This window comes from Littorina saxatilis, linkage group LG5 (genome assembly GCF_037325665.1).
Source record: "Littorina saxatilis isolate snail1 linkage group LG5, US_GU_Lsax_2.0, whole genome shotgun sequence".
Lineage (NCBI taxonomy): Eukaryota > Metazoa > Mollusca > Gastropoda > Littorinimorpha > Littorinidae > Littorina > Littorina saxatilis.
The window spans coordinates 11749343-11771903 of record NC_090249.1 but is presented as its reverse complement, the minus strand read 5'-3'; the positions used below and the strand labels follow the sequence as shown (position 1 = coordinate 11771903).

Genomic DNA, 22561 nt, shown 5'->3' with positions numbered 1-22561 from the left:
ATAAAGGGCCTTGTTAAACACGAAAGGCAAACGCCTGATAGGCTCGCGTTCACAATAATAATACATGTACATCATTCAACCATTCTGGCCTAATTTTTACAATTTGTCACAGGCCATACATAGGGGTTCCACTGTAGCAATACCCCTGAAAATTAGTGGATTACATTCAAATTAGTGAAGAAACAACGATCACGAACGGCTGGTAAGGTGACACAGTTTTAATCCTTCGGGTACTAAAACATTCAGTTTTGAAAATTTGAATTGTCAATTTTTGTACCCAAAGATTATCCCGCTGTGAAATTGAAATCCGACAGAGGCCATCCAAATTCTGTGAAAAAACAAGGATCACGATCTACCTGATTACTCAGTTCAGGTTAAAAAAAATATATATGTATATTACAAGTAAAGGCTTGCGGAGCGGCTTCGATGAAAGCATCAGAGGAAGACAAATTCCTCTTCCCTTGTTGTTAATGTTGTTGCGGCATAGTTTGAAAAGGTCAAGAAGGTATCGTAATTACGCCCATTCACTCCATGTCTGTTAGTTCGTTTGTGTGTTCGTTTTTCCGGGTCACAGCTTACAACATTGTGCGACTAACCTGATTTTTTGTTTGCACCGGATGCTCTTTGTAGCATGCAGTTTCTGCTTGCATAGAATTACTTATGTTCGTTAATCATTAACGACATAATCAACTTAATATACCAGGGCTGTTTTCTTGTCACATAAGCAGGGTCGGGAAATATGTGTCCGTTTTCTCTGTGCAAGTGTGCACGTGTTATTGCTCAGGAGAGGGTGCGGCTAGACAGACCTAAGCCACTTATAACCTGATCCATATAAACACACACACAAACAGCAACAACAACAACAACGAATACTTCAACAACAACAACAACAACAGAAATATCCTGATCGAACACTAAACGAACCAACCAAAGCCTCAATCCTGACGCGAGGCACACACACGCAGTTTCTCACTCTCCACTCTCACTCTCTCAGCCAACCAACCCCTCTGATCGGTTCTTTCACAAATTGAACAAACACTGACTGTCGATCAGTGACGAAAATCGAACAGTGACGGTGCGGGGTGGCAGAAAACAGTAGTGTGTGCCCAGCGGACGAAGCAAGGGTGATCGACAAAAAGTGGTACGGCAAAACAACTTATGAAGGCACGGTACCATTTTCGTGTGGGTAGGAGCTGCGGACTTGTTTCATAATTATTAGTGGCTATGTGCGTAACGAATAGCACTGTTTGCGTTTTAGGGTGATCGGCTTAATGAGGTGAGGCTAATTGCCTTTGATTTCTGTTATTGTCGTTTAAGTTGTTTGTTTCCCTGTATGTGAACAAGAACAAGAACAAATATGTGTGTATGTGTGTTTGGTTTCTCTGTATGTGTCCGTGTGTGCGTTTGTCCCTCCCTCTCCGAGGCTCTGTCTCAGTGTCCGTCTGTCTGTTTGTCTGCTGATGTCTACTCAACTCTCGGCTTTGCGAGTTAAACTGTATGTAAGTATGTTCAATCAGCTGTCTGCATATTAATCTGTCCGTGCTTTTTCAGCATTCATACAAGTCCAATTGTCCATCTTTGTATGTGTGTCCGCATGTGTGTATAACGTCTGTGAATCTGTGTACACGTATGCTTGTCCGTTTTTGTCACAAAGAGAACAAGTCGCGTAAGGCAAAATTACTACATTTAGTCAAGCTGTGGAACTCACAGAATGAAACTGAACGCACTGCATTTTTTCACAATGACCGTAGTCCGCCGCTTGTGCAAAACGGAGTGAAACTGACGAGCCTGTTCAGCGCGGTAGTGGTTTCGCTGTGCTGCATAGCACGCTTTTCTGTACCTCTCTTCGTTTGAACTTTCTGAGCGTGTTTTTAATCCAAACATATCATATATATATGTTTTTGGAATCAGGAACCGACAAGGAATAAGATGAAATTGTTTTTAAATCGATTTCGGAAATTTGATTTTGATAATAAGTTTTATATTTTTAATTTTCAGACCTTGTTTTTAATCCGAATATAACATATTTATATGTTTTTGGAATCAGAAAATGATGAAGAATAAGATGAACGTAAATTTGGATCGTTTTATAAAAAAAAATTAATTACAATTTTCAGATTTTTAATGACCAAAGTCATTAATTAATTTTTAAGCCACCAAGCTGAAATGCAATACCAAAGTCCGGCCTTCGTCGAAGATTGCTTGGCCAAAATTTCAATCAATTTGATTGAAAAATGAGGGTGTGACAGTGCCGCCTCAACTTTTACAAAAAGCCGGATATGACGTCATCAAAGACATTTATCCAAAAAAAAGAAAAATAACCTCTGGGGATATCATACCCAGGAACTCTCATGTCAAATTTCATAAAGATCGGTCTAGTAGTTTACTCTCAATCGCTCTATACACACACACGCACACACACACACACACACACACACACACACACACACACACACACACACACACACACACACACACACACATACACCACGACCCTCGTCTCGATTCCCCCTCTATGTTAAAACATTTTGTCAAAACTTGACTAAATGTAAAGGTACTTGTCTTTCTTTTTGTTAGTTTGTTGCTTTTTTTATTTTTTTATTTTTTAGCCCTTCGAAAAATATTGTCATCTAGCTTGTCCGGGCCTAGTTTTACAAACAGTCTAATGTTTTGGAAAATCTCCACTGCACTGTCTGGTTAATTTTGTCTGAAATTCAAATGTAAAGGCCTGTGTCTTACAAGTCTTACGAGACAGCCGTATATATACGACACATAAAAGCGGGAGTGGCGTTCAGGAAAAAAACCCACCAGGTATAGGCTAAAACCGTATAATATAATTATACAGCTTAATATTGAACAAGCTTCTTATAATTATTATCTTTACCGGCAGTGCCATTGTGCAGTTCCTCTATGTCGCAGCACTATATATACTCAAGATGTTCAAGTGTGATATCTGTGATGGAAAGACAGACTGAAAGCGCACAGAGATTCAGCAAAAAATCTCTTCATAAAATAACACGTAGACACGATCGGCACCGATCTGTAATCAGAGAGGTTAAAGTTGACTCCGAATTAACTGAAACCAGGGAATCTGACAGATTTGGTTACCGCATAATGTGTGTGTGTGTGTGTGTGTGTGTGTGTGTGTGTGTGTGTGTGTGTGTGTGTGAGTGGATGTGTGTGTGTGTGTGTGTGTGTGTGTGTGTGTGTGTGTGTGTGTGTGTCTGCGTGTGGTGGTGCGGGCGAGTCTTTTGAAACTTTTTTTTTAGATTGTCAAAAGAGCCAAGTCAATAGATAGGTTTGTTAATCAGCCACTGCCCCCCCCCCCCCCCCTCTCTAACCCCCCCCCCCCCCACCCCGTGTTTGCTTCTTTTCATTCTAACCGCTTTGGTTAAACAAAACACAATAACAATCGAACATTGTTTGGGTGTTTGGTCTATTTGCATTCACGTAATGTCGCTTGTGAAACTGGAATTTTCGCAAAATACTTGATTCAACACAAAGTATTACATGTATATAAAATCAGAGACATGTATGTATGTCTCTGATAAAATGAAACGCCCGACCGTCGAAGTGAAGGACGGAGAAAGGGGTGTGGCGAAAAAAAGCACTATAGACCATGAGTGTTGCCGTGAATGTGGGCTATCAGGTCACAATTTTAACCGCACTGTCGAATGACAAAAGACCACCATGCGTACTATGATCTAATGGGTTCTCGGCCATGTCGAGGTGGGGTTATGTTGACTCAATCACTGGGTCTAGTGTGCGGGCCATTTTACACTCTCCTGTGTTTCACCCGGTGCTTTAAAGCCGGTGAATTGGATTCGGGCACATATTGTAAGGACTCATTAAAAGTGGAGATACTTGTTAGTTTTCTTGTCGCCAGAGGGACTGAGCCCGTGTTCTTGTGAGTTTTTCATTGATATTGGTTTCTCTCTCTCTCTCTCTCTCTCTCTCTCTCTCTCTCTCTCTCTCTCTCTCTCTCTCTCTCTCTCTCTCTCTCTCTCTCTCTCTCTCTCTCTCTCTCGATATTAATATGGATTATGTAGACTGAGTGACTACTGAAGCTCTCTTATTACCCAATATTGACGGACTGTGTGATGATATCTTCTGCTATGGTCTGTTGAGACAGTGATATCAAAATCGAGACCGGAGGTCGAGATTTTGATATCACTGTCGAAACAGACCAATAGCAGAGGATATCATCACACAGTCAGTCAATGTTAGATATATTGCTAATTCTCTAAACATTTTGTATTTACTGTAAAGAAATTACAAAAGTATTTGTCTCAGTTTTGGCTGTTCCATATCCCTCCCTCTGATTATTATTTCTTTTTGTACACGCTTTTCTTGTACTTTTCAGTATTTCAAAATGTCTTTTCTTTCAAAAAGTCTTTAGTCACTTGCTCAACTAAATTCTGGGATAATTACATTTTCATATTTATGTTTTTGTTTTTAAATTTAGGTGTTTTTGTTTTTGAAGTGGGGAAGCAATAAAGAGGTCGTCGATATCAAAACTGATATCGACGGAAATGTCGTCGATATCACTTTTGCACTGAACTCAATTTTGCCCAATTGACCAATAGAAATCCTCGTAACATATGAAATAGCAATATTATTTCTTCTTCTTCTGCGTTCGTGGACTGAAACTCCCACGTACACTCGTGTTTTTGCACGAGTGGAATTTTACGTGTATGGCCGTTTTTACCCCGCCATTAAGGCAGCCATACGCCGCTTTCGGAGGAAGCATGCTGGGTATTTTCGTGTTTCTATAACCCACCGAACTCTGACATGGATTACAGGATCTTTTCCGTGCGCACTTGGTCTTGTGCTTGCGTGTACACACGAAGGGGGATAAGCCACTAGCAGGTCTGCACATAAGTTGACCTGGGAGATCGGAAAAATCTCCACACTTAACCCACCAGGCGGCAGCGACCGGGATTCGAACCCTCGACCTTCCGATTAAGAGGCCGACGTCTTACCACCACGCCACAGCGCCCGTCGCAATATTATTTTATATTGAATATTTTCCATTCCATATCATAATTTGAATAATGTGGTGTGACTGTTAAAATTCAGTGATTTATTTCCATGAATTCTTCTGTATTCTTTTTCTACGTAGCATCTATCTATCTATCTATATATATATACGACTTGTGTCTGTCTGTCTGTCTGTCTGTCTGTCTGTGTGTGTGTGTGTGTGTGTGTGTGTGTCCGCGATGCACGGCCAAAGTTCTCGGTGGATCTTTTTCAAATTTGGAGTCCGTATTCAGCTACACCCCGGACACAACCTCATCGATGAGATATTTCAACACGTGCTCTCAGCGCGCAGCGCTGTGCGCGCTGAACCGATTTTTTTGTTTTTTTTTGTTTTTTGTCGGGATCCACTACCAGTAACTCTTTCTTATCTTCTCCAGTGTTTTCAGCCGCGATTATCTCCCTTCCTCCGTGTGGCGTCAATCCATATTCCCATTACTACGTTACTATTTTTAGAAGGTCACTGCACGTTACTATTTTTAGAAGGTCTCCAGTGTTTTGCGCGTTTATCTCCTTTCCTTCGTGCGCCGGCGAAGCCAGCGTACACCCGGCTCCCAGGCGCAGCCTGGTATTCGGCTCTACTTCTTCCCGGCGAAGCCGGTACCCGGCGAAGCGGGTAATCATCTAGTATATATATATACGACTTGTGTGTGTGTGTGTGTGTGTGTGTGTGTGTGTGTGTGTGTGTGTGTGTGTGTGTGTGTGTGTGTGTGTGTGTGTGTGTGTGTGTGTGTGTGTGTCCGCGATGCACGCCCAAGGTTCTCGATGGATCTGTTTCAAATTTGGTGGGCATATTCCGGACACAACCTGCTCGATGAGATATTTCAACACGTGCTCTCAGCGCGCAGCGCTGAACCGATTTTGGTTTTTCTCTGGATCCATTCCCAGTAACTCTTCCTTATCTTCTCCAGTGTTTTCAGCGTTTATCTCCCTTCCTTCGTGTGGCGTCAATCCATATTCCCGTTTCTATTTTTAGAAGGTCACTGTCGACAACGCTCAATCCATATTCCCGTTATACTATTTTTACTCTTCTCCAGTGTTTTGCGCGTTTATCTCCCTTCCTTCGTGCGGTGCGCCAGCAAAGCCGGCGTACACCCGGCAAAGCCGGGTCCCCGGCAAAGCCGGGTCCCCGGCACAGCCGGGTATTCGGCTCGACTTCTTCCCGGCGAAGCCGTACCCGGCGAAGCGGGTATTCATCTAGTATTATAAAAATATATTACCAGAAATGAAAACTGCAAGCTGCTCTGATTCAAAAGACACATTTTATTTTCACGCTGTCGTTATGTTTTACTGTAAAGGCTTTTGAGTAGAAGATCTCAGTGTAAATGTATTGTGCACTGTTTATGAATTAATGTTCCGTTAGTAACCCTTATTGTTTTTGATTCTTGAATCGTAAGATTAAACGGGCGCATTGAAAGTTGTTTGCCGTGTACTATTGTATGAACAGAAAACACGCTAAAAACCCGAAAAATGAATTGAAAAACAAAACGAAGAAAAAACAAGTCGCGTAAGGCGAAATTACTACATTTAGTCAAGCTGTGGAACTCACAGAATGAAACTGAACGTAGTCCGCCGCTAGTGCAAAAGGCAGTGAAAGTGACGAGCCTGTTTGGCGCGGCAGCGGTTGCGCTGTGCTTCATAGCACGCTTTACTCTACCTCTCTTCGTTTTAACTTTCTGAGCGTATTTTTAATCCAAACATATCATATCTATATGTTTTTGGAATCAGGAACCGACAAGGAATAAGATGAAATAGTTTTTGAAACGATTTCGGAAATTTAATTTTAATCATAATTTTTATATTTTTAATTTTCAGAGCTTGTTTTTAATCCAAATATAACATATTTATATGTTTTTGGAATCAGAAAATGATGAAGAATAAGATGAACGTAAATTTGGATCGTTTTATAAAAATATTTAAAACATTACAATTTTCAGATTTTTAATGACCAAAGTCATCAATTGATTTTTAAGCCACCAAACTGAAATGCAATACCGAAGTCCGGCCTTCGTCGAAGATTGCTTGGCCAAAATTTCAATCAATTTGATTGAAAAATGAGGGTGTGACAGTGCCGCCTCAACTTTTACAAAAAGCCGGATATGACGTCATCAAAGACATTTATCGAAAAAAAGAAAAAAACATCCGGGGATATCATTCCCAGGAACTCTCATGTCAAATTTCATAAAGATCGGTCCAGTAGTTTAGTCTGAATCGCTCTACACACACACACACACACGCACACACACACACACATACACCACGACCCTCGTCTCGATTCCCCCTCTATGTTAAAACATTTAGTCAAAACTTGACTAAATGTAAAAATGAACGCAAAATTATATTTAAAATAAAGCAACCAAAATCAATGCTGAAAAGCTTTTTTAAGACAATTCTGACACAAAATAGATCAGGTTTTGTATTTTAAAGTTATTGAAACGTTTAATCTATTCCTCGTGTTAGAGAAAAAATCAATACGATTTAAATCCATTATTTCCGCGTCGTTTTCATATCTATCGATTTCGGACTTAGATTCACACTTCTCGGATGACACTTCCATTGATTTATTTTGTGTACAGAGTTCTTAGTGCTCCGTGCCGATACGCAGTATACCCGAACTCCACGAATCATTTGTGTTATCGATCTGTGTATTGAACAGATCGTAGTGTTACGGTATTCACTGGGTAGCCAGGAAGGGTTTCTTTTTGTGAGAGTTTGTTGTGTAATTGATCATGTGTCGTAATGTTACGGTACGGTGTTCACTGTGTTGTCAGTGACGGTATCATTTTGTGAGAATTTGTTGTGTAATTTATCATGTATCGTATTGTTACGGTAATAACTGTGAAGTCAGTGACGGTATCATTTTGTGAGAGTTTGTTGTGTAATTGATCATGTATCGTAATGTTACGGTACGGTATTAACTGTGTAGTCAGTGACGGTATCATTTTGTGAGAGTTTGTTGTGTAATTTATCATGTATTGTAATGTTACGGTATTAACTGTGAAGTCAGTGACGGTATCATTTTGTGAGAGTTTGTTGTGTAATTGATCATGGATCGTAATGTTACGGTATTAACTGTGTAGTCAGTGACGGTTTCATTTTGTGAGAATTTGTTGTGTAATTGATCATGTATCGGACACATCGTAATGTTACGGTATTACCTCTGTAGTCAGTGACGGTATTATTTTGTGAGAGTTTGTTGTGTAATTGATCGTGTATCGCAAAGGTTGTAATGTTACGGTATTAACTGTGAAGTCAGTGACAGGTTTTATTTGGTTTGGTTGTGTGCTTGTGTGTGTGCTGTCTGTTAAGTCTCTATTTCAATGAAGTTGTTTAATTTTCAATTTTGGAAACGTTTGCGTCAAAAATTAGATTTTTCTGTAATATTTTGTTGTTGTTTTCTGCGGAAAGCGTCTTTCTAAAGTCATCTCAAAGTTTCAATAATTTCAAATTAAAAAAATCTGATCTGTTTTGTGCCAAAATTGCCTTAGAAGGAACTTTTCAGCATTCAATAATTTTGTTGTTGCTTTATTTTAAATATTATTATTGTTTCCTTGGATTTGTTTTTTTTTGTTTTCTTTGTTTGTTTGTTTTTTTTAATGTATTTTGTGTTTTCTGTTCATACAAAATAGTACCCGGCAAACAACTTTTCTAATGTTTTGTTTTATCCCAGACTGACTTTTTACAGCCAAGATTTTTCTTCTTATCTTTTCCTCTATGTGAAGGGCTCTGTGTAAGCATACTTTTGATTTGCATTTTTTTTTAACCATCAGTTTCTAGTGTCATTACTTCTGCATTAACGCTTTGTCTCTCCAGTGTAGGGCCTACGTACCCATATCTCAAAGCAAGTGCAGTGTAACCGCAAAGCCAAGCCGCTGTATGTTTCGTAAGAGTGTTTGAAACCGAGTCGTTGTCAAGCAAAAGACACGCGTAAGGTGCACTGATCAATAATAAAGCACCGCCAGTTGAGACTCCATTGAAATATTCATTTCATCTCTTCGCTGTGAAATCCGCTCGAAAAAGCGGTGGACGAAATGTTCCAGTAAAATCTCTGTTTTGCGTCTGTGGTGTTTGTATTGTGTTTGTGGAAACCTTTGTTGATTGGATCTTTGCGTGTTTGTAGCTTGTGTTCTGCTGCCAGCAGCCGACAGACGCTTTTTCAACTTCGTTTGGGTGAGAGTGGCTTTTCATGATCTCTGTGAATACCAAACCGCTTCCATCGATGCACGTTGGTGCATGCAGACTAAGTCGGCGGTAAAAACACTTCTTTGATCTTCTTTCTCCCGTAAATGTGTCAACCCGTTGACTGTGTGTAATTACTTGGTCGCTATAAACGGTGGGACATTATCGAGCGAACCCTGAACTCGTCTTTATTGAACTCTTTCTTTCCCACGAGTGACACTGAAGGATAAATCAGGGCTGATTTATTGCGCTGTTTCGCACGCTGTAAATCTCTGTCTAGTCTACAGCAGGATACCGTTGAGAAAAAGACCGTTGAGAAAGAGGTTTGTGAATTCATCCTTTAAAAATTCATTCTCAAATGTTCTACCCTTTCTTTCAAATGCACCGTTAATATCAATTTTAGAACCCGTCTAAGTTTCTGAATTCGTATCTGCGTTTCAAGTCTCACCCTTGCTTCTGTAGCACTTTTAAGGAGACAGTTAGGAATTGTCAGAAAGAATAATTTTGGGTTTACTTTTTTCAGCATAGCATACGCCAAGGACAGGCCCTACACACTTTGGAGTGCAGTTGTAACCTCCAGCTACAGCAACAACGAACATCACCTTCATCAACAACTCCCACCGCCAAGTAAAGTTTCAGCCACCCACACCAGCCGATAACGACTGTGGGGAAGCAACAACAAAACATCAACGTCAGCAAAAAAGCTAACTAATAACAATGGCAGGGACCAAATCGTACCGATTGCGAATCGAGGTGGAAGACCCGCTGTACCACGGTCAGAAGAAGCTGAAGGTACGATGCTCTGTCTGTCTGTGTGTCTGTCTGTGTGTGTCTCTCTGTCTCTGTGGCTGCCTCTCTCTCTCTCTCTCTCTCTCTCTCTCTCTCTCTCTCTCTCTCTCTCTCTCTCTCTCTCTCTCTCCCTGCCTGTCTGTCTGCCTCTCTCTCTCTCTCTCTCTCTCTCTCTCTCTCTCTCTCTCTCTCTCTCTCTCTGCCTGCCTGCTTGTCTGTCTGTCTGTCTCTCTCAGTGTCTGTCTCTGTCTCTCTCTTTCTGTCTCTGCCTGCCTGCCTGTCTCTCTCTCTCTCTCTCTCTCTCTCTCTCTCTCTCTCTCTCTCCCTCCCTCCTTTGTACATCCCATTTGTCTTATCCTCTATCACTTTTGTTAAGCAATGTTTATAGATGTGCTGATTTTTTTTTTCAAAGAGCACCTGTTAAAGTATGTTAAAGTCCCGCTGCAAGATATCATCCTTTGTATGTGACTATTTTCACACAACACTATAAGCTTATGGCTTGTTGTTAATTCCTAATATGCTCATTATGTTAAATAAAGAATTGCCAGTTTCTCAACACTATACGCGTATAGCTTGTTGTTGATTCTGATGCTCATTATGATGAATAAAACATTGCTGGTTTTAAACCCAGGTGCGCGGCAAGGACCTGAGCAACCTGTCGTCTGCTGTCTTCAGCCTGCTGGAGCTGGAGGTGCTGGACCTCAGTCCGGAGCGCGAGGCGTGTCTGGACTACAAGCTGACCTCCATCCCGCCCGACATTGGCCGTCTCATCAACCTGACCACGCTCATGTTGGACACCAATGATCTCACTCAGGTCAAACATTTTCTGTGAAGTTTTGAATTTTTTCGTGAATTTTGGATGCTTGTTTTTTATGTTGTACTTTATTGCTATAGAGGGCTTAAAGGCATATGTACGCGCTCCCGTGTTTACAAAGTGTAGTTTGCCCATAATCGATGTCAAACGCACCATAAGACCATGTAATGACGATATGTCGCCATGCGCGGACCATATACATGCATTACAGCTTGTTCTAGCCTCTGAAAAAGTGAGGATGTCAACAAAGACGCGGAGTTATTTCCCTTGCGTCAACGTTCCCTCTGTTGGCAAATCTATAAATAGGACGATCTAGATCAAAATAAAAATTCAAATATCTCAACATTTAAGGGGTCCTAGACCACAATATCTTGCAGGGAACTTAATTTAGCATGTCTCCAGCTGTTGGTAAAGCAATTAGCGTGTATAGTCATCGAGTACATATGGCTTTAAGTCTTTTACAGACTGCGTATTCGGTTATTGACTGCATGGTAGTTTCAAGCGAGGTTTTTCGGCCGTGAATGAGAATAGATAAATTTACATGACATTTTACTTTTACTCCTGAACTTCCTGCTCATTGCTCATTACAAGTAAAGGTGATTTCCCCCAATGTTTCTGTGTTTGTAAGCCTCCTTCTGCAGTTTAATTTACACTTTCAGCTACTCGCAACGGGAGTTTTGTACGTGAGTTTGAAGAGCTGACACTGTTGTCATTTTTCCCCTCGTTTGTACCACGATTTTGAAAGAAAACGAAACTGATAATGTGGAAATTTAACGAATATTTGCTAGTTTCTTTTAGCCTACAGTACTTGTAATGTAATTCCTTCTCTTCTCTCCAGGTACCGCCGGAAATCGCTTTGCTACAGAACCTTGAACGAATGGCGCTAAGCAACAACCGCCTGACGTCACTTCCGCATGAGTTCAAGAACATGAAGATGCTGCGCAGCCTGCACATGGCAAACAACCAGTTCCCCGACCTGCCCATACAGCTCTGTCACATCCCGACACTGGAGTTCCTAGACATGTCAGACAACTTGATCAAGGTAAGTGTAGACCTGCCCATACAACTCTGTCACATCCCCACACTGGAGTTCCTAGACATGTCTGACAACTTGATCAAGGTAAGTGTAGACCTGCCCATACTGTCACATCCCGACATTGGAGTTCCTAGACATGTCAGACAACTTGATTAAGGTAAGTGTAGACCTGCCTATACAACTCTGTCACATCCCCACACTGGAGTTCCTAGACATGTCAGACACCTTGATCAAGGTAAGTCTAGATCTGCCCAAACAATTCTGTCACATCCCCACACTGGAGTTTCTAGACATGTCTGTCAACTTGATCAAGGTATGTGTGTAAAAGAAACGGAGTTAAGTAATGGCCCCATAGACGGAATAAGAAATGGAGAAGCAAAAATAAAAGCTGCGAAGAAATCTATTTAGACTGACTAAGTCCATGTAATATTTTGTTGTGTCAGCGCATATACACAGGGCGTGTCGAACGAAACTGACGCTGCAGTGAAGCCACGGAAAGTACAATGAAAAATATGTTCCCTCTTTCCCTTGCAGTTCGTAATGGCAGATTAATCAACTGTTGTGCCAGTCGAACTGGAGACATACGCGTCAATGATTCCGCAATGTCCTTTACTTGCTGCAACAGTTTTAGATCATAGTCACCAGAATAATTTTGTTGTTTATACATGAATTGATAAATAAGCTTCAGGTGTGGGATAGCCTTCCTCAACTATGATGCTGTTGAAGCAAAGTTTGTTATCCCTTTTGGAGTATCTGAAAAAGAAGCCAACCTTCAGTGTACATGTATGTAAAACTGCCCATTCCATTGCAGACGCTTCCCGATCAAATCAACCAGATGGAGAACCTTCAAACCCTCCTACTCTTCATCAACCACCTTACAAAGCTACCAGACTCCATCTGCGAAATGACGGAACTGCGCTGCCTCTGGGTTGGCAATAACTACATCCGGGCACTGCCCAGAAACTTTGGTCGTTTGGTGAACCTAGACTGGGGCCATCGCTACACGTCGTCTGCTCTTAACGGAAACCCCTTAATTCACCCTCCCCTGGAAATCTGTCGCATGGGTCCTCAGGCGATTGAACGTTACATGAGTTCGATTTCTGGCGAGAGGAGGGAGGAGGGGGCGAGGGAGGAGGGGCGGCGGGGGAGGGGCCGCGGGGAGGGACGCAAAGACAGCAGAGAAGAAGTGAACGGAAGGAGATAGGATTTGCTACGAAACTTGGAGTATTCATGAAGAATTGTGATGGAGCGCCTGCGATTGTATGGAAGGTAAGAGTTTAGTTTCTTTATCGTTCTTGCTGTTTGCGTTTGCTGTGTATATTTTGATACTATCTCTATGTTATCATGAAATTGTAAGTTACTGCTCTTGTTGGTAGGGATATGGCTGTTGATGGTAGTCTTCGCCAAGAAAAGGCAAACATTTCAATCAGTTTTTGAACAAAATGTGCTTGTTGTGAAACGACCTGAATACGAAATAGACAATCAAAACTCCAGCCATGCTGAACAGAAAGCCGTTGTCATGACTGGAGTTTTTATTATCTATTTCGTATCATTCAGGTCATTTTACTGTTCAGAGTAGCTTGGGAATTGAACTGTTGTGTCCATGATCAAGTACGATGTTTATTTGATGAAGCAGTTAATTTCTGCAATTGATGCAATTGAAGCAGTTAATTTCTAACGTAAAACATAATTTAAAGAACAAAAGTATCATTCATTGTCCACTAAATCCGTCGTTAATTTGATCTACGACGCGTTTTCAAAATCTCATTGTGGTGGATGCACAATTCGTAAGGTGTAATAATACTGCACGGTCATTGCTCCAGTAACTCACCTCCCATGAATTGACACACGTATATAAGGAACGGCCCAGAGTAAACCGATTCAGTACAGGTCAAAGCAGTTAAGTACATAATGCCAACTTCAAACAAGTGCAGGTGCATGATATGGCCTCATGCCGGCTAAAGAAACACGACCAGAACCGATCGGATTGTTGTTCTTAGAAAAATATATGTTTGTTCTTGGTGTTTGGCACATTGGAACGTCGTTGTGTTTTTATTCGACTCGGCCTGTGTATAAGTAGGAAGTGAAAATCCGGCTTAAGCGATATTGTGGAATATTGTACTGTCCTTATTGTATTGTGTGTTAGCATTTAGTTGTATTTTGCCACAGAGACGTTTGCCTGAAGTTACATTCGAACAGAAAATATATGATTAACTCCCATTGATGTCATGCGGAAGTTGACAAAAATAAACAATATAAACTCCAGTCGTGCAGTACAAAACTCCAGTCGTGCAGTACAAAACGCCTTTGCACAATGAGCACGTTATAAATTTGGTGATGTTACCAATCCAAATTTTCTTGCACAAGTTCGGCTTGGACGTGATACTGATTTTTGCATTATAGACCTTTACACACACACTCACACTCACACACACACACGCACGCACGTACGCACGCACGCACGCACGCACGCACGCACGCACGCACACACACACACACACACACACACACACACACACACACACACACACACAAACACACACACACACACACAAACACACACACACAAACACTCAATCACTGCCCTAGCTACAGCAACTGTTGTTGACACAACTAAAACCAGTCTCAGATTTGTTACTAGTCCTTTCGTGTCTTGCTTTCTCCCTGCCAAACCTGGCCATTTATCGTCGAGCTTTTATCCAGCCAAGACAAATTGCGCGACTAGCAGAATGATTGTTATCGCTGGGCCATACCAGACTGTAATGTATAACGCGTCTGTCAAGGTGCCTTTGTGTGGAGTGATTCGTAAATTGTTCTTTAATCTGTACACCCGAGAACTTTTTGTTTAACCCTTGCTATTTCGCTGGGAGTGTTCTGTGAGTATGAAACCAAGAACGCTAAGAAAAAATCGAATTCTGATGAGCGGGCAACCATATCTTTACATGTAACACTAAAATGCTAATATCTCTGTTTGATCTTACGATACAACGAAATCTAAGTCAAATATAGTCGAAATAACCTTCCTGTCCTCCCCCAACACCACCACCCGCACCCACCTCGCCCGCTCCCGCCCCCCCTCCCCCCCTTCCCCCCTACGGCCTACTAAGGTAAAGTATAAAGTTCGAGTTTCGGTAATCATTGATTTTTGGGGGCGTCATCGACAATGAGGAGATAAGTCATGTGCGCAAATGTTGAGATTCGATTATCGATTTTATAAGTTTAAGCAATGTTCTATGCTGTGGTATTTTAATTGATTAAAAGCGTTTGTTTGCTGACTCTTTGAACTGCAGTGTTCAGTTTTCTGGTTCCCCCCAGGTACAATTAATACAATGTCGAACTTCATTTCACAATCTCTTCAAACAGATTTTGTCCAGCTGCTATAAAATAAAACAAAATCAAAGCAAAGCAACAGTTTAATACTGATTTTTGTGTGGTTTAAATCAGAAGGAGAAAGCCATCATGATTCAGGGTTGTGAGTTGAATTTTGTCTTCGGTAATGGTCCACTTTAGAGTTGCTTTAAACAGCTATTTTATAGACACCATCAAAAACTAATGAGGGGTGGCGGGATGTTAAGGATAACATCCAACAAACACCTGAATACTGACAGCAAAAAGGTACCACCACATAAAAAAGGGAAAAAAGAAGACGACTTGAAAAATAACAGGTTGAAAGAAAACAAGAAAACAAGATTGATATCAGTGTAGGGGGGGGGGGGGTTGAGAGAAAGAGAGGGGCGGGGGGGGAAGGGGGGGGGGCGTCGCTGTCGTGTGTGCATAGGAAAAGGACGATTTCTTTCAATGCAGGTTTTTAATCAACCAACTTCACTCGTTCATGATTGATTTCCCCTTTTTCCTGTTGAGGTCCAACGCCTCTCTAAAATAAATCCAATCGACGCTCGTTAAAGTCAGCGATAAAAGTATTGACACGATCTTATCGATCTTAAAATAGACGTCTTTGTGCCGTAAAGTTTTATTTGCTGCCAAGGTACAAGTGCAATTTCAGTTTTATTGAGTACGTGTACCGTGTGATGTATTCAGTCTTTGTTGATTTGACATAAATGTTTATTCAAATCAACACCTTGCTCTTTGACACAGAAAGTGCACCGGCTTAGCAGTCAAACGGCAGGAACTAGGTGGTGGAATGAAGAGGAAGAATGTGAAACACCTTTGCTTTTGTTTGCTTTGGAGGTAAATGTTAAATGTTTTAAGGGGCAAAGATTGTTTAGGGTTTGACCTCCATGGAGACGGGGGTGTGCGTTTGAATTCCTCTCACTTTGGTGTACGTGTTAATGTGAGCTCTTTGTTCTAAATCTTTGTCTTACGACCCCCCCCCCCCCCCCTGAACTCTCTCTTTCTCTCTTTCTCTCTCTCATTGTCTCCCTCTCTCTACCTCCTCCCCCCTCTTTCTCCCCTCTCTCTCTCTATCCCTAGCGGATTATGACTTTATTCAGTTATTCTGCAGAAAAACAGAAATGCTGGAGAAAAACTGTTTGTTTCTGCAGCATTTCTGCATAATGTCATCTTTCGCGAGAGCAACGGTTTTTTTCTGCGGGAAAACAGTTTTACTGCAGTAAAATTGAAATCAAGAATGCTGCAGTAAAACGGTGATGTTTGCACTTTTTCTGCAGCATTTTGTACTGGCTCTTGGCGGATTATGACATTATTCAGTTATTCTGTGTCTTTTCTGCAGAATAACTGAATAAAGTCATAATCCGCTAAGGATATCTCTCCCCCCTCTCTCTGTCTTTCCCTCTCTCTCTGTCTTTGTCTTTTGTTATATGCTAGTGTGCTTACGCCCCCCCCCCTCCCCCCATCTCTCTCTCAGTCTCCCTATCTCTACCATTCCCCCCTCTTTCTCCAATCTCTCTCAACCCCCTCCTCTCTGTCTTTGTCTTTTTTTGCGTGCCAATGCCCTTAATAGCCTCCTCTCCCTCTCTCTTTGTCTCTCTCTCCCCCTCTCCCTCCCGCCCCCCTCTCTCTCTCTCTCTCTCTCTCTCTCTCTCTCTCTCTCTCTCTCTCTCTCTCTCTCTCTCTCTCTCTCTCTGAAAAGGGTCAACTTGAAAAAAGTTCCGGGGTTCGGGAGGACAAAATAAGGTCGATCCGGGAATCGCAGAGAAGAAGCTTTTTTTTTAGTCTATTAACACATCTATGCATACTGGTGCTGTGCATCCTACAACTTGCAGTAAAAAATTGAGATAGTATTGAACAAGATAGATTTGGACATTCACAACCCTCTGCCTGTGACTGGAGCACAAACCAACGAACGGACGTTTTCTTTTACCCAAGTCAAACCAAAGATGTTCTACATAGCCCAGAATGTATTTTTTCAAACCAGAGTCAAAGCTACAACTAATTAAAGTCTAGAGAACATTTCGTGTCTCTGTGGCAACCTCCAACTCCGTAAAAATGTGGAAGAGAAGTCATAAATGGTATCACATTTTGCGTTGGCGCAAATTTACAGGTGGCATTAGACGAAAGGGTGTTTTTTTCTCACCCGGGACTAAGTTGAGAGGTCAGGTGTGTGTGTGGATGGTCTAGTACAAAACAAGCCAGCGTTACAAAAAGGATACAAAAGAACAATAGACCCCGTCTCACTGATACAGCGGCGTTTCCGCGTTGACATTTCTTCTTTCAAGAACCTTTTGTGCCTGGTGCCAATGATCCCTTTTGTTTGTGTGCACACACGCACGTGCACATTGTGAACAGATGAAAGCGTCATCGACTCTTTTGCAATTTTGATCACCTGTACAGACGTGTTTCCTTCTCTGTTCCAGGTCAGTGTGTCTGTGGATCAATGCAGTTCCCAAGGTGAAGTGCCAGTGAACTGGAGAGCTCAGCGTGACGTGTGGAAACAAAGTTTAGAGCAAAAGCTAGGAATGTGCATGATACATAGTGAAGTTTGCACGATAGAATGTAGACTGTTGAAGAGAATGGGGAGACTGCATGAGTGGCTTTGACTCCCCCCCCCCCCCCCCCCCCCCCCGCCGAAACTGATTGGCATCCGTATCTTTGATATTACGATGAGAGAGATTTGCCACGGTACAACAACAATTTCAGGATTGCAAATTGCTGGTTTTAATTTAGCAAAACTTGTTGATATAGGTAATTTGAGCACATCGAACAACAGCCGTGATGTTGGTATTCTTAAAGAATTGTGAATGTGTGTGTGTGTGTGAGTGTGTGTGTGTGTGTGTGTGTGGCTGGCTGTGTGTCTGGCTGTCTGTGATCTGTTTCAGATTCGGTATGTGTCTTTGTCTGTCAATTTATTGTTGATACTTTGTATATAAACTGTTTATTTTAAGTATATATTTTTTAGCCCTTTTTGCAAGCTTCATTTTCTTCCTAGGTTTCCAGAGGACGTTTTCAACAGCAAATGACCCACAAACGAACAGGAGGAAATATACAGTGCCATTAGTGATTACACGAAGTATTCAATGAAGAATTAAAATGCCGGAATTCTCCCAGTTCTATGATTTTCACTATCCATGTTCCTGTAAAAGAAAAATGCGGTAATGACTATCCTCATTTCCTGTGTCCTCGACTCGTTTGTTTATTGATTAACAATGTCAAGATTTGCATATTTGAGAGTTTAAGTGAACTCCAGTGAAGCGTTAAACGAACAAGACTTTGCAAGGATCCTGAAAGCATTACTGTTTTGTTGTCGTCTGAATTGTTAAATTGACCAAAAAGGAATACCCTATTCAGCGGTCACATGTTTAACCGACTGAACTAGAATTAAATGTTAGGGCTAGAGTGGTATATGAAGAGACAATGTGTGTGTGTGTGTGTGTGTGTGTGTGTGTGTGTGTGTGTGTGTGTGTGTGTGTGTGTGTGTGAATTGATAGTTGCATAATTATATTTAGTCTGCATACTTATTTTAGTCAGTGTTGGGAAAATGTTGAAGAGAAAAAGGAACAAGTCGCGTAAGGCGAAATTACTACATTTAGTCAAGCTGTGGAACTCACAGAATGAAACTGAACGTAGTCCGCCGCTAGTGCAAAAGGCAGTGAAAGTGACGAGCCTGTTTGGCGCTGTAGCGGTTGCGCTGTGCTTCATGGCACGCTTTACTGTACCTCTTTTCGTTTGAACTTTCTGAACGTGTTTTTAATCCAAACATATCATATCTATATGTTTTTGGAATCAGGAACCGACAAAATGAAGATGAAATAGTTTTTAAAACGATTTCGGAAATTTAATTTTAAGCATAATTTTTATATTTTTAATTTTCAGAGCTTGTTTTTAATCCAAATATAACATATTTATATGTTTTTGGAATCAGAAAACGATGAAAAATAAGATGAACGTAAATTTGGATCGTTTTATAAAAAAAAGATTTTTTTACAATATTTTCAGATTTTTAATGACCAAAGTCATTAATTAGTTTTTAAGCCACCAAGCTGAAATGCAATACCGAAGTCCGGCCTTCGTCGAAGATTGCTTGGCCAAAATTTCAATCAATTTGATTGAAAAATGAGGGTGTGACAGTGCCGCCTCAACTTTTACAAAAAGCCGGATATGACGTCATCAAAGACATTTATCGAAAAAAAGAAAAAAAGTCCGGGGATATCATACTCAGGAACTCTCATGTCAAATTTCATAAAGATCGGTCCAGTAGATTACTCTGAATCGCTCTACACACACACACACACACACACACACACACACACACACACACAGACACCACGACCCTCGTCTCGATTCCCCCTCTATGTTAAAACATTTAGTCAAAACTTGACTAAATGTAAAAACACGACATCAACAACAATACAATCCACGTTGTAAGCTTACCCAGGCTCGTGACACTGAGAATATGACTGTACAAGGTGCGTAAACGAATCTACGGGATGTTTGCTGAATGACATTGTGATAACCTGAAAATGTACTGTAATGGCTAATTTATGAGATTTCTTTCACTTGCGATTTATTGTTGCTATTTTTCTTTCACCTCCTGTCCATTTATAAGACCAGAGCTTAGACTTCTTTGAAAAAAAAATCAATTCTTGTAATCACGCTTCCATTTATTGTGATGAATATTACATACACATGTTATTTGTTCAATTTCACGGAGAAAACAGAGAAGCATTCCTCGTTTCATTGACCAAACATTTATTCATAATGCGCGAAATCTACGCCGGTTTTTTTTTTTGTTCAAGTGCGAAATAAAACATTTATTTTTGCACGTAGCCGCGTTCTGTTTTGTTTTGTGTGCGGGTTTTTTTCTGTCCCATGAGAGTACGATATATCGCTAATTAAAACTCATTCAGATGACATGCCAGAAAATCAGGTACTCAAAGTGTTTGGTAGATGTCTTGATAGCATCATGAGGAACAAGAGTCCTTTATAGACCGCATCAACGTTTATTTTCAACAGTATTTAGCCAAATGATTCATCACTACATGGACAAACAAGCACATATCAGTCAAATTAATTGAAAACACAACACTCACTGATTACGTGAGGGGTTCGACTTTACGAGGTATTCACGGCGCGTTTTATTACAAACACACAAGCATACTGGAAAACCATTCTTCACTGAGAAAACCGGTGTTGATACTGCAAAATATAAAGACAGATAGTGATCACAATTCGTAGCTGCTGCTGTTGCTTTCGCTAAAAATGGTGTGGCTGTAGTGGTTGTGGTGTCGCTGGTGATGGTGTGGCCGCTGTGGTGGTCAGTGTGATGTCGCGGTGGTTGTTGTGGTGTCGCTGGCGTCGATGGTCAGTGCTGTTCAGTCATCAGTGGCAGACGGGGTGGACGCAGCAGTAGGGGAAGGGAGAGTTGGGGGAGCTGACCAGCTTATACTGGCAGTCTGGGATCGGATACTTCGGACACCTGTTGTAATACAATCAAATACGTAAATTATTTTTGGGATGTAAATGATTTACACAAGGCCGCGTTTCAATACAAGCATAGCTTGTATGGTCCCAGGTGACATTGTTGTAAGTTACTGTCACCTATATTTACTGATTGAAATATCCGAGTTTAAAACAGCAAAATGTGGAACTAAACCTTCACTGCATTACAAGTTAATGTCCCTAATACTATAATAGGTTAATCCAGAGGACGTACAGAATCAATAATTACGTTAATTCTTTACCCATTAAACCACCATATTTTTTTGTCAGAATTTTAGTGTTTGAAGTGCTATATGCTAGGTGTCTGAAAATAAAATAAAATACGCAAACACTTTGATGAACCAAGAATATTCCAAAATATTCAAAGTAGGCTACTCACACACACAAACACACACACACACACACACACACACACACACTGACACACACACACACACACACACACACACACACTGACACGCACACACACACTGGCACACACCACACCCCAACGTACGTCATTCTGTAAGTACTGGGGCTGTCCTGGTTGAAACATCCATAGCGAGAACACTCTCCCTTGTGATACCACACCTCTCCCTGTTCGTACACCTGACCCTTGTGACTGCACCCACCTGGTCAACACGACAGAAATAAATAATGATCACCTGCATTTCTAATGAATTTCAAGTTTCTGAGTTGAGATGGTAAATAATCACTGTATTGCATTCCTCACTTTCGAAGACGTTCTTAAAAACAAGAAGTGCCAACTGAATGGACCACCTCCCCCGCCCCCACCCCCTTGCACACACTGATCGACATACATCCTTAAACCCAAATATGTACTAGACGAAATACATCAACACTTGAAAATCGCAAACACAACATAGACTCTGTGTGTGTGTGTGTGTGTGTGTGTGTGTGTGTGTGTGTGTGTGTGTGTGTGTGTGTGCCGAGTGTGTGTGTGTGTGTGTGTGTCAGTGTGTGTCGTGAGTGTGTTAGTGTTTGTGCGAGTGTTTCACGGTCAGTCACGGTGTGTTTCAGTGTGTGTGTGTGTTTCAGTGTGTGTCACAGTGGGGTGGGGGGGGGGTGTGGGTAGTGTGCGCGGTGTGTGTGTGTGTGTGTGTGTAGTGTGTTACAGTGTGTGTCCGTGTGTGTGTGTGATTAGGTATGCGGCTAGTGTCTGTGGGTATGTGCATAGTTATGTGCGTGCGTGGTGTGTGTGTGTTTGTCTGTGTGTGGTGCGTGCATACTCACTTCCCATGAGAACAAAAGGAGCAAAGGAGCCCGGTAACAGTAACGCCATCACAAAAACAACTGATACAAACGCACCAGCCATGACTAGTTTTCACAACAACAAAAATGAACAACCAGAAACGCAGTGAATCTCTGAAATTCTGTACACAAAAATTAAACAAAACAGTACGAGGTCACAATGGTACACTGCTTTCTAACTCATGATCTGGCAGGTGTGCACATTCACTGGGACTTCCTACCTTTCTTCTTATCTTAGCCATACATACTAAAGTGACCCAAATTATCAGTGTCACCGTGACTTTAGACGAATCCCCCAAAATAACTCTGTCGGGTTTGTTTTGGTTGTGAAAGAGTGAACACCCTTGCTTTTAGTGAGACAAACAATCCACGGGCCAATCAGTAGCGAAGGGTGTGTCTGACACACGTGGACAAGGTGCACGTGTGGACTATTTGTCTCACGAAAAGCAAGGGTATTCACTCTTTCACAACCGAAACGACCCCGACAGAGATAGTTCTGAACATCGTCTATTTTACTGGAGTTACGTTCTTCTGGTGATAAACCCCAGGACTAAAGTGTGAGTAGGTGTTCTCGGATGCGTGCGTAAGGTAACTGACTA

The 22561-nt window shown here is 41.5% G+C and overlaps 2 protein-coding genes across 5 annotated transcripts; one reads left to right on the top strand and one right to left on the bottom strand.

The window, feature by feature from the left end:
- The first annotated feature begins 1021 nt into the window (after positions 1-1021).
- LOC138966299 (leucine-rich repeat-containing protein 39-like) lies at positions 1022-17812 on the top strand. Of its 4 annotated transcripts, none has more exons than XM_070338475.1 (6): positions 1022-1141; positions 9740-10008; positions 10637-10819; positions 11658-11861; positions 12667-13124; positions 17630-17812. In XM_070338475.1, exons 2-5 carry the CDS (start codon positions 9934-9936, stop codon positions 13057-13059), a joined length of 855 nt encoding a protein of 284 aa, XP_070194576.1. In that variant the 5' UTR covers positions 1022-1141; positions 9740-9933; the 3' UTR covers positions 13060-13124; positions 17630-17812. The 4 variants fall into 4 exon arrangements, with proteins under 4 accessions (XP_070194576.1, XP_070194577.1, XP_070194575.1 ...); XM_070338476.1 differs by having other exon boundaries at positions 1031-1186; XM_070338474.1 differs by having other exon boundaries at positions 1031-1276.
- Positions 17813-20189: 2377 nt separating this feature from the next.
- LOC138966297 (venom toxin OcyC11-like) lies at positions 20190-22157 on the bottom strand. Its single transcript, XM_070338472.1, has 3 exons — positions 21945-22157; positions 21208-21322; positions 20190-20688 (listed from the first exon to the last, which is right to left on the bottom strand). Exons 1-3 carry the CDS (start codon positions 22024-22026, stop codon positions 20592-20594), a joined length of 294 nt encoding a protein of 97 aa, XP_070194573.1. The 5' UTR covers positions 22027-22157; the 3' UTR covers positions 20190-20591.
- Positions 22158-22561: the final 404 nt, after the last annotated feature.

Bases quoted from the DNA above. Each gene is read 5' to 3' on its own strand.
- LOC138966299 (XM_070338475.1), top strand. From the start codon at position 9,934: ATGGCAGGGACCAAATCGTACCGATTGCGAATCGAGGTGGAAGACCCG. The intron at 10,009-10,636 runs GTACGATGCTCT...TTTTAAACCCAG, and splicing joins ACGGTCAGAAGAAGCTGAAG to GTGCGCGGCAAGGACCTGAG. The intron at 11,862-12,666 runs GTAAGTGTAGAC...ATTCCATTGCAG, and splicing joins TGTCAGACAACTTGATCAAG to ACGCTTCCCGATCAAATCAA.
- LOC138966297 (XM_070338472.1), bottom strand. From the start codon at position 22,026: ATGGCTGGTGCGTTTGTATCAGTTGTTTTTGTGATGGCGTTACTGTTA. The intron at 21,323-21,944 runs GTGAGTATGCAC...CGTGTTGACCAG, and splicing joins TCCTTTTGTTCTCATGGGAA to GTGGGTGCAGTCACAAGGGT. The intron at 20,689-21,207 runs GTACGTTGGGGT...GTATTACAACAG, and splicing joins CCCAGTACTTACAGAATGAC to GTGTCCGAAGTATCCGATCC.